At 43.8% G+C, this 12109-nt stretch overlaps 1 protein-coding gene across 4 annotated transcripts in view; it reads right to left on the reverse strand.

Annotated features, from left to right (window-relative positions):
• The window catches only part of EHMT2 (euchromatic histone lysine methyltransferase 2), a 40183-nt gene that overhangs the window by 8660 nt on the left and 19414 nt on the right, over nucleotides 1–12109 (reverse strand). For 3 of the 4 annotated variants that reach the window (XM_073548783.1, XM_073548785.1, XM_073548784.1), the window contains exons 7-15: nucleotides 3942–4091; nucleotides 3798–3860; nucleotides 3605–3713; nucleotides 3384–3482; nucleotides 3034–3179; nucleotides 2120–2263; nucleotides 738–958; nucleotides 475–657; nucleotides 284–396 (exon numbers count right to left, since the gene is read on the reverse strand). In XM_073548783.1, coding sequence (XP_073404884.1) covers nucleotides 284–396; nucleotides 475–657; nucleotides 738–958; nucleotides 2120–2263; nucleotides 3034–3179; nucleotides 3384–3482; nucleotides 3605–3713; nucleotides 3798–3860; nucleotides 3942–4091 — 1228 coding nt within the window. The remainder of the gene's footprint in view (nucleotides 1–283; nucleotides 397–474; nucleotides 658–737; nucleotides 959–2119; nucleotides 2264–3033; nucleotides 3180–3383; nucleotides 3483–3604; nucleotides 3714–3797; nucleotides 3861–3941; nucleotides 4092–12109) is intronic. The other variant, XM_073548786.1, reaches the window with a different exon arrangement.

Here is a 12109-nt window from a genome sequence, read left to right on the forward strand (position 1 = left end):
TGAGCCTCAAAGGAAAAATAAAGACTAAGTCCTGGACCTCCTTTTTAAAAGGGTCTCTTCTGTTTGCATAGTAAATGTAGAGGACATAATCGATGGCACAGATATTGATATACACATGCATAAGCAGGGTAAGACATCTTTGGTGGCAGCTTATCTCCGAGAGAATTGTCTGTTGAGGGAATGTCTGGTGACCCCCATTACATATCTGATGGTTGAATGGTCCCAGCAAAAATTAGTGGAATCAGACTATAATCTGATGTGTATAGAGGTGGTAGGTACTCACTCAACATGAGCAGGACTTTCTGCAGCTCCCCACCCTTGACACTAAGGTAGAGCTGCCTGGAGTTGTAGCGGATCTTCTTTCTGCTTCTTCCTTCTCTCTTTTGCTGGTTCAAACTAGAAAGCCAAGAGAATTAATACATATAAAGTCCCGGAAAGGGGGGACAAAATCACGTAAAAAGGCAAATGCCATACTTGTCAGTTTCTTGGGACATCAATGCTTTCTGTAAGGCTTCCCGGGCAGGACCAGGCGGCAGACCAGCAGCATTGAGAGCCGCCCCAGATGGAAGGAGAACAGACGGGCCTTCAGCACCTCCATTGAGAGATGAATCATCGAGAAGTGAACGTTTTCCGTCACCTACGCCGCTCATCCGCGCGCTAACGTAGAAACAGACATGTCATTAAAGGATAAAAGAATCAACCTCATGCACAATCTAAAAAGAGGGATGCTGGCTCACCTGGGCTGTGTGGTATCTGCCCGTCCTGGACCACTGCTGTCATGAGGAGGTGGGGCAGGAACGGGCACAGGGGTATCCGCTTTTGCTATGGTGATCTGTTCCACTTCTGTAGCGTCCTCTCCACAGTGAGGACAGAAAATGATGCCATTTATAGGGGAGACGCAGGCCTTGTGAAAGCGATGATTGATCCGGAAATCAGGATGGCATTCTAGGAACGAGCCCTGCGGATCAGGTATAAGAGAAATATTAGATGAGCTAAAGCCGGACCTGAACGCTCCACTGCCCTTAATCTATAGCCAGCCCCTCCAAATATCACGTCAATTATATGGTGCCCCTGCAAGCTCCAGGGCACAGGGGCAATGACAAGTTCTCTTTCTGTCACCCTCATAGTTAGGCTGAGTTCACACGTGGCGTTTTTTTCGCGTTTCCGCGGTGGTTTTAACCGCGCAATTTTGCCGCGAAAACGCGAAAAATAAGCATCCCATGCATTCCGCAATGCTGTGCTAATGCTGTGGTTTTACCGCGGCGGAATTACTTCGCGGTAAAAAACGCAGCATGCTCATTAATTTCGCGGAATCGCGGCGATCCCGCACCCATAGGAATGCATTGTTCTGCTTACTTTCCGCATGTGGCTGTGCCCACCATGCGAAAAGTAAGCAGAACATTCGCGGATGTTACCCACGGTCTGGAGGAGAGGAGACTGCCCTCCGGGCTTTGGGTACCATATCCCTATAAAAAATAGAATTTAAAATAAAAAATATTGTTATTCTCACCTTCCGACGTCCCGCGCAGCCTTCCCGCCTCTCTCCACGCTCCCGGTCCCAGTAAGCCTTTACGAGCGATGACGTCCGTTCTCACGGAATCGCGAAGTCTCGCGGTCATTCGCGAGAACGGACGTCATCGCGGTAATTGTCGCAAAGGATTACTGGGACCGGGATTGTGGAGAGAGGCGGGAAGGCTGCGCGGGATGTCGGAAGGTGAGAACAACAATATTTTTTTTTTTATTATTACTATTTACATTCTATCTTTTACTATTGATGCCGCATAGGCAGCCTCAATAGTAAGAAGTTGGTCACACTCGTCAAACACTATGTTTGACGAGTGTGACCAACCTGTCAATCCGTTCTCCAAGCGATGCTCCTGATTGCTTGGAAAACGCTAGCAATTCTGCAAGCTAATTACGCTTGCAAAATGCTAGTTTTTCCGCGGGAAAATCGCGGGAATTTAAAATGCGATTTTCCCGCGGAATGGAATTCCGGAACTCTAGCGGTAATTTCCGTGAGAGTTCCGCTACGTGTGAACCCAGCCTTAAACTCCTGGTTGCAATGCCAGGCACACAGCACAGATTTCCCCTAATCTCCAGGCATATGATGGACACATACGCTGGTGCAGAAATATCCACATCCAGGGCAGCAGTGATGCTTCACCATTCTGGCACGGTGGCTTTCACAAAGGACCATGAGAGGCACTCGGCTGGAAGGACGCATGGTCTCTCGCTTGGTGATAGGGGTGTTACATCCGCTCAGCTGAAATTAAAGAGAGAAAAATGACGTCACTTTTACTTCATGCAATCGTACTATAAACAGATCTACAAAATGACGATTCGTGCATTCACTGTCTGAATTCTGAACCAAATACTGAGACTTTGCATCAAAGGGTGAAATCTACAATGTAATATTGGCAGCTGAATTTATGCTGTGGATTTTCTTTGCAGCATGAATTAAATTCTAATTTATTATGTTATCCCTGTACAAAGCAGCACATTTTTTTTTTGTAGCGGGCTGTGTGTATGCCAAGTGTATACATTCCCTAAAGGGTTAGTCCTAAATCCAGCCCTAAAGCCTCCTGGGAATGGAGGGGGTAGTTGCACTCCTGAAGACTGACAGTTCAGACCAGGGGCATGCATAACTCAATGGGGCCAATCTGTTCGCTCTCCCATGCTGCCTGCCTGGATCCATTCAGTTTCTGGGCAGTGCTCACAAGCTCTATAACAAAAGCTTGTGCTTGTAAGACTACAGAGGGGTCCAGTCACCCAGGTAGTAAACCACAGAACTAAATTTCCATCTGCTTTTGAGAATGGAGGGGACTTTTGCCTATTTTTACAAACACTTTACTATTTTACCCATTTATATAGATGCAACCGCCCCCTCTGTATTTCCATACAGACTCTAGGCGGGAAGAGATTGCACTTACTTATCCCACTGTTCGCAAATACTATTATCCAATCCTTCTCACAAGTTCAGCCCTACGAGATCCCCTTTTTTCTTCCATCCCACTGTCCCCTCGCTCCTCCTACCTCTCCATCAACACTCTCAGTAGCCATACACATGTTATTGGCTTGCTCGCAGACTCTCTCCACGCTAGGAGCCTCCATACGACAGCTGCACAGGGGAAGTTCTTCGAAGCGCTCGGTGTCCATGGAGCTGGACTCATTGTACACACCTAAAAAAAACAACCAAACCACAGCGTAAGGAAGGAAGCGCACAGAGTGACGTAGCTATAGCGTGAGGGGAAGAGGCAAACAACAGCCATGGGATCTTTAGGGGAAAAAGCACATGGGTTGGCTTGGAAAACATGGTGTGAATAGAGTATAAGGTGAGGGCACACAATGCCAACATGCACAGCAGATACTGGGGGATGAGTTACCTGTGTGATTGGGAGACAGAGTCCCCTCACTAGGCAGATCCAGGGATCCTAGCGGCACCTCTGTGTACTCGCTGTGTGATCCCCCTAGAGTACTAGCAGCTATAAGAGGAGGGTATAAAGTAAGGTGACAGCTCTGTGGCGACCAGGGTACAAATCATCCTAACATATCACATCATCACGCCGTCCTGTCTGCGTTCACTCACCATGTCCTCATCACTCACCTGTTCCAGGCTTCTCTCTCTCCCGCCTCTTCCTTTTCCGTGTGGGTTTCAGCCAGGCCTTGTCCATCTTCCACTTCTTTTTTCCTTTCTTTTTCAGGCTGCTGGTGCTCTGGAAAGACCGAGGACGATTCAATACCGGCAGACACAGTAACTACGGACATACAGCGTCTCTGCAGCCAATGGATCTACTCACCCTTTCTGACTGGTTTCCAGATCCTTCTTCCTCCTCCTCATCCTCCTCCTCATCATATTCCTCCTGACATTATTTAATAGAGTCAGTTTCTAGATAATTGCCCCTTCTACTTAGATTTTTTTTTTACACCATGTCTCTATCTACCTTGCTGTCGCTGTCACATTGGTCCTCCATAGACATGCTGTCATAGAAAAGGCTGAAGTCTGTGCCCACATCTGGCTCCCAGTCCTCAGCCTCCATGCCATCAGGGTCCCGGGAGGAACCTGCAGCCGCTGAGGAGGGTATTGAAGGCCCCTGGGAAGAAAGCAAAATTACAATCTAAAATGGTACAAAATTGCACGCCACATAATTTTATAACATATCTTGATCGGGGTTAAAGTTTTCTGATCTGTAACTTCAGAGCCTGTGCTGTCCGTCTGTCACAAGCTCTAGTGTTCAATGGTAAAATTCCAACAGTGAGCTTAGTGATGGAAGGAACGTGGAGGAGTGAAGGGGACACATCGTCTGGAGTCCCCATCATAGAGTTGTCTGTGTCGCAGTGGGTGGAGTCATTTTACTGGTATGATGCACTTATACTTTGCACACACAAACATAAGGGATTCCTTCTCCCCTCTCTATAAGCACATGTTCAAAAGCAGAAGCATACAGGACATTATACAGCAGTACTGAGCAGTGTAATTGTGATTCCAGCTCCGAGATGAGACTTGTACTAGAAAGCAACAGAATATTATACAGAAGCACTGAGCAGTGTAGCTGTTTTCATCTTTGAGAGGAGATGAAACAGAAGCATGCACATCATATAGCATCACTGAACCGTTTAACTGTGATTCCAGCTCAGAGATGGCATAAGACACACACTATAAAGCAACAGAAGTATGCGGTACATTATACAGCAGTACTGAGCAGTGTAGCTATGATTCCAACTCTGAGATGACCTAAAACACATACTATTAAGCAGCAGCAGTATGCAGGACATTATACAAAGGTACTGAGCAGTGTAGCTGTGAATTCATCACTGCTGAGATAAAACCTGTATTTGAAAGCAGCAAATTATACAGCGTTACTGAGAACTGTTGCTGTGATCCCAGCTCTGAGATGAGGTAAGGCACACACTAGAAAGTAGCAGCAGCAGCGGCATGCAAGACATTATACAGCAGTACTAAGCTCTGTGATGAGATAAAACATGTACTAGAAAGTAGTAACATACAACACATTACACAGCAGTACTGAGCATTGTGGCCGGGAATACTTGAGGAGAGATAAACCACTTAGTAAAGAGCTGTGTTAGGAAAATATGAAGTATTTCCTATTGTCCTAAGGTTAACATACAGAGCTGCTGCTGCCCCACCCCCATTTGGTTTGTGCAGTGTAAGGGTCCGGTCACACACAGCGATCTCGCTAGCGAGATCGCTGCTGAGTCACAAGTTTTGTGACGTAACAGCGATCTCACCAGCGAGATCGCTGTGTGTGACAGCGATCAGCCCCCCTGCAGATATCGCTGTTGGAAAGCCCTGGACATTTTTTTGGTCGCTGGTCTCCCGTTGGCCAGCACTCATCACTGCGTGACAGGCGGGACACCAGCGATCAGCTGGTAGCTAAGGTAAACGCAGGGTTTCTAAGCACGGCGCTGTGCTTAGAAACCAGATGTGTACCTTAGTTACCAGCGCGCTGATGCAGGGAGCTGGTAACTAAAGTACACAGCGACTGCGCACGTCCCTTAGAAACCCGATGAGTACCTTAGTTTCCAGCTCCCTGCATCAGCGCGCTGGTAACTAAAGTACACAGCGAAGCCGCACGCTCGGCGTCGCTGGTCCTGATCAAACCGACATGTACTCCATGTAAAAAAACACGCTACCTTTTGGGTTGGTTCCTGACCCGATATAAGCTTTAGTATCAAACGAGGAAATGATGGCAGCATAGCATCCTGGTGGTATAGTGGAACCCTTGCAGTGATGAATTTGAGGTTTCTGTATTTCCAGCCTGGGACTGGTGATATACACACTGCCCTCACTGCAGAGTGCCCGATAGCCAGCACGCGACAAGGCAGCCTCTCTGGCGACTACTTACCCTAGGTGCAGATCCCTGACTGACCTGAGGTTAAGGGGGGCAACAGGGAGCTGCAACTTAGTAGCCAGAACTGAAAGTGGAAACAAAAGTTTCTGGGATATTATATATATATATATATATATATATACACACACATATATATATTACACACATATATATATATTACGCACACATATATATATATATTACGCACACATATATATATATATATTACACACACATATATATATATATATTACACACACATATATATATATATATATTACACACACATATATATATATATATTACACATATATATATACACACATATATATATATATATACACATATATATATATATATATACATATATATATATATATATATATATACAATATATATATATATATATATATACATTATATATATATATATATATATATATATATACATTATATATATATATATATATATATATACATATATATATATATATATATATATATATATATATATATATATATATATATATATATATATATATATATACACACACATACACACAGCTCTGGCAATAATTAAGAGACCACTGTCAAATTTTTCAGTTTGTCTGATTTTTCTCTTTATAGGTATATTTTTTAGTAAAATGTAAAATTTTTTTTATTAACTACTGACAAAATGTCTCTGAATTTCCAAGCACTCAATGAGATGTTAAAAATTACAAAAAAATGAAGTGCTTGCAGACCTCAAAAAATGCTAAGAAACCAGTTCATAATCATTTAGAAACAACAATACTAATGTTGTAACTCAGGAAGAGTTCAGAAATCAATATTTTGTGGAATAACCATGATTTTTAATCATAGCTTTCATGCGTCTTGGCATGCTTTCCACCAGTCTTTCACACTGCTTTTGGGTGACCTTATGCCACTCCTGGTACAAAAATACAAGCAGTTCTTCTTTCTTTGATGGCTTGTGAATATCCATCTTCCTCTTGATTACATTCCAAAGGTTTTCAGTTGGGTTCAGGCCTGGAGATGGAGATTGGGCTGCCCAAGACAGGAATTTGATGTGGTGGTCCTTCATCCACACATTGATTGATCTAGCTGTGTGGCATGGCGCATTATTGTCCTGCTGGAAAAACCAGTCCTCAGAGTTGGGGAACATTTCCTGAACAGAAGGAATCAACTGTTTTTCCAGGATAACCTTGTATACGGCTTGATTCATACGTCCTTCGCAAGGATTAACCTGCCCAATTCCAGCCTTGCTGAAGCATCCCCAGATCATCACCGATCCTCCACCAAATTTCACAAAGGGTGCAAGTCACTGTGCGTTGTACGCCTCTCCAGGTCTCAGTCTAACCATTAGATGACCAGGTGTTGGGCAAAGCTGAAAATTAGACTCATCAGAGAAGATTACCTTACTCCAGTCCTCTATGGTCCTATCTTTATGGTCTTTGGCAAACTTCAGCCTGGCTCTCCTTTGCTTCTCATTGATGAAAGGCTTTTTTCTAGCTTTACATGACTTGAGCCCTGCCTCTAGGAGCCTGTTACGAACTGTTCTTGCCGTGCACTTCACCCCAGTTGCCATTCCTTTTGTAGGTCACTTGATGTCATCCTGCGGTTGCTGAGTGACATTCGAATAAGATGACGGTCATCCCGGTCAGTGGAGAGTCGTTTTCACCCTCTGCCGGTCCGTAGCTTTGTTGTCCCTAATGTCTTCTGCTTGACCCTGTTATAATGGACTGCCGTCTTAGAAATTTTAAGGATGGAAGCAACATGATGCTCACTGTATCCCTCTGCTAGTAAAGCCAGAATTGAACCCTTCTTTTCCTCACTCATGATTTTTCTTTTCAACTCCTTTGGCATGGTTAAAGGTTATTTTTTCATTCCTATTACTTTTGGGATATTACTAGCACTTGTTTTGCCATCCAGCTTGTCCTATTGCAAGAGGATTCTGAACCCCACAGCAGGGTTTTTTTTATACTTTCCTTCATTAACCCCTTCCTGACATGACGTACTATCCCGTCCACGGTACCCGGGCCCCTATGACTGGGGACAGGATAGTATGTCATAGCGATTGGCGGCGCCCCCGGGGGGAGCGCCGTTGATTGCGGCCGGGTGTCAGCTGATTATCACAGCTGACACCCGGCACGTTAACTCCTGGCACACTGCGATCATACATGATCGCAGTGTACCGGAGGATCAGGGAAGCATCGGCAGGGAGGGGGCTCCCTCCGTGCTTACCCGAGACCCCCAGAGCAGCGCGATGTGCTGCGGGCCTCCTTCCCTGCAGGTCCCCGGATCCAATGTTGCGGCGGGGACCTTCGGGGGCCTGCAGGGAGGCGACTTCCTCACTGCCTGCAAAACGCACTGCCTGTCACATTGCTGATCTGTCACAGCGCTCTGTGACGTGTCAGATCAGCGATATGACAAATGACAGTGATGTCCCCCCCGGGACTGTGTAATAAAGGGGGAAAAAAAAAAAAAAAAAAAAAAAAAAAAAAAAAAAAAAAAAAAAAAAAAAAAAAAAAATCGCTAAATAAAAAACAAAAATATTCCCTAATAAATTCATTTTTTGGAACTAAAAAAAAACCCAATAAAAGTACACATATTTAGCATTGCCGCGTCCGTAACGACCCGCCCTATGCAACTGTAACCCCTTTAGCGAACCCCTTAAAAAATAAAAATAAAAAACAGCAAAAAACAATGCTTTATTATACCACCGAACAAAAAGTGCAATAACGCGCGATCAAAAAGACAGATATAAATAAACATGGTACCGCTGAAAACGTCATCTTGTCCCGCAAAAAAAGAGCCGCCACACAGCGTCAGTGAAAAAATAAAAGTTATAGCTCGCAGAATAAAGTGATGCAAAAATAATTATTTTTTATATAAAAGTTTTTCATTGCATAAAAGTGCCAAAACGTAAAAAAACGACATAAATGAGGTATCGCTGTAACCGTACTGACCCGAAGAATAAAACCGCCTTATCAATTTTACCACATGCTGAACGGTGTAAACGCACCCCCCAAAAGAAATTCATGAAATGCTGGTTTTTGTTCATTCTGCGTCCCAAAAATCGGAATAAAAAGCGATCAAAAAATGTCACTTGCCCGAAAATGGTACCAATAAAAACGTCAACTCGTCCCGCAAAAAATAAGACCTCACATGACTCAGTGGGTCAAAATATGGAAAAATTAGAGCTCTAAAAATGTGGTGATGCAAAAACTATTTTTAGAAAGCGTCTTTTAGCGTCTTTAAGTTTCACCACAGCATCAGTCCCTGTATTTTCCATGAAGAATTTGCACTCTTTGCACATCTTTGTACTCTAATATCCCACACCAAGATGGTTTAAATGCCTGCAAATTCTTCATGGAAAACACAGGGACTGATGCTGATGCTGTGGTGAAACTTATAAAATTCATCCTCACCCACAATTACTTTGAATTTGACAACAGGATCTATCTACAGGAGACTGGCACAGCTATGGGAAGTAAAATTGCTCCACAGTATGCAAATCTTTTCATGGCCAAGCTTGAAAGCGACTTTTTGTCCTCATGCCCCATCAGGCCCCTGGCCTACTACCGCTTCATTGATGATATTTTAATCATCTGGACGGAGTCTGAGCAACAGCTAAAGACATTCCACGAACAGTTTAATCAATTTCATCCCATCATCAATTTAACACTCAACTACTCCAGTACTGAGATTAATTTTTTGGACACCATCATTAAACTAAAAAACAATGAAATAGAGACATCCCTGTATCAGAAGCCAATCGACTGTCCAACATACCTTAAATGGGACAGTTTCCATCCAAAACACATAAAGAACTCTATTATCTATAGCCAAGCCATCAGATACAATCGTATATGTTCCAACCCCATGGATAGAGACAAACACCTTGGTCGCCTCAAAAAGACCTTTTTGAATCAGGGTTACCATCCAAGAACAATTGAAAACCAAATTACAAGAGCCACCAGATTGTCAAGGAATCACCTGCTACATTACAAAGCTAAAGAAGAAAATAACCGAGTGCCTCTAGTAGTCACCTACAACCCAAATCTGGAGGTGCTAAGGGGAGCTGCACGGAAATTACAACCTTTACTACAAAAAGATGCCCGATTAAAATCCATTTTTCCAGACCCCCCACTGCTGTGTTTTAGGCAGCCCCCAAATTTATGAAGCATCATTGTCAGAAGCTCCCTGTCCTCTCCAACAGCTGCAGGAACCTTTCCTTGCAACCAGAAAAAATGTAAAACTTGTCCATTTATAATGACCACGGACAAGATAAAGATCCCCAACTCACATCAAGACTACAAGATCCCAGGTACTTTCAGCTGCATTACATCTAATGTGGTGTACTTAATTATTTGTACTAAATGTCCAACTGGGGGTCTGTATGTGGGGGGAGACCGGGCAAAAGCTTAGAACAAGGATGAATGCTCATCGTCACACAATAAGAGAAAAAAGAATGGATCTACCCTGTGGCAAAACATTTCTGTATCCCTGATCACAGCAACGTGGATATGAAATTACTGGTATTGAAAGGTAACTTCACATCTCAGAGAGAGAGACGAGTTTGGGAGTACAAATTTATGACGACATTTGACACACTCAGTGCTGGAATGAATGTGTCGCATGGATTTATGTCTTTTTACATCAATTAAGGAATTTCCTTTTAAAACCGTGTGGGGGCATTACAACACAGAACTAGACCCCAATCAGAGGACCATAAAACATCCGGACTCCTTATCTATGAACTGGTCCAATGTTTATATTTATGTTTCTCCCTCTCCCATATTGATAGTTCTGCTTCACGTCACTTGTCTTATCTATTGCATTTTTTCTAGGCTGTATTGTGCATAAATATGTGACTTCAGATTTTGTATTAGTCTAGCCTGATGAAGAGACCTGAGTAGTCTCGAAAGCTTGCAATGTGTTACCATCTTTTCAGTTAGCCATTAAAAGGTATCAACTACTGAGGACTCTCAATCCTGAATATTTTTCCATGTGGGAAAAGCTGGATTACTTACCGGTAATGCTCTTTTAATGAGTCCACGACAGCACCCACTGGAGGTATCGGATCCGCCCCATTTGGAACAGGAAACCCTACAGGAAAGATAAAAGGGGGCGGTCCGCCTTTCCTCCTCAGTTTTGCATTTCAGAGTACCAGGAGGACCGCCAAGGATTAGGCAATGTCTTGTACTTGTAACTTTACTTATCCAACTTTAGCAGATATACTTTTAATATTGATATTTCTAGCAGGGAGGGAAGTGAGCGGGTGCTGTCGTGGACTCATTAAAAGAGCATTACCGGTAAGTAATCCGGCTTTTTGCCCTTCGCCACGACAGCACCCACTGGAGAGATTCCAGAGACCATCACCTGGGTGGGACCACCGTGCTAAGGACAGTCCTGCCAAAGCTTAGGTCAGAAGTAGACGAAAGGTCAAGTCTATAGTGTCTATAGAAGGTAGAAGGGGATGACCAAATTGCCGCCTTACATATGGTTTGAATTGGAATGTCTCCCCTCTCCGCCCAGGAGGCCGCCATTGCTCTGGTGGAATGTGCTCTGATGTCTTCCGGAGGTTCTTCATTTCTTGCAGAGTAGGCTAAACGAATGGCATCCCTGATCCATCGGGAAATGGTGCTCTTTGTGACTCCATACCCTTTTTTACAGCCCTGAAAAGAAATGAAGAGAGCCCTACACTGCCTCCAGCTCTCGGACCTTTCAATATACTTTAGGACAGTTCTTCTGACGTCCAAAGTGTGGAATTTCTGCTCTTCCGGAGTGGAGGGATCTTCAAAGAAGGTTGGGAGGAGTATCTCCTGAGACCTATGGTACTTTGTAGATACCTTAGGCAGGTATGAGGGGTCTGGCTTTAATATTAATCTATCCCGGTATACCTGCAAAAAGGGTGGATCTATGGACAGGGCCTGGATATCACCCACTCTCCTAGCGGATGTCAGTGCTACCAAGAGGGCCGTCTTAAATGATAAATATTTAAGGGATATCGTTTCTATTGGTTCAAAAGGTTCTTCTGTCAGGGCGTCTAACACCAAGTTTAAGTCCCATGTAGGGATTGTGGGTATGTGAACCGGAGTTATTCTTTCACATGCTGTAATGAATCGGGATATCCACTTATTCCCTGCTATATTATGGCCATACAGCGCCCCCAACGCAGACACCTGTACTTTCAGTGTGTTTACTGACAAGCCCAATTCCTTCCCTTTTTGTAGGAATTCTAAGATAGGAACTATCGAG

The sequence above is a fragment of the Dendrobates tinctorius genome, unplaced genomic scaffold, assembly GCF_039654945.1.
Source record: "Dendrobates tinctorius isolate UK_male_01 unplaced genomic scaffold, ASM3965494v1 ptg000158l, whole genome shotgun sequence".
Taxonomy (NCBI): Eukaryota; Metazoa; Chordata; class Amphibia; order Anura; family Dendrobatidae; genus Dendrobates; species Dendrobates tinctorius.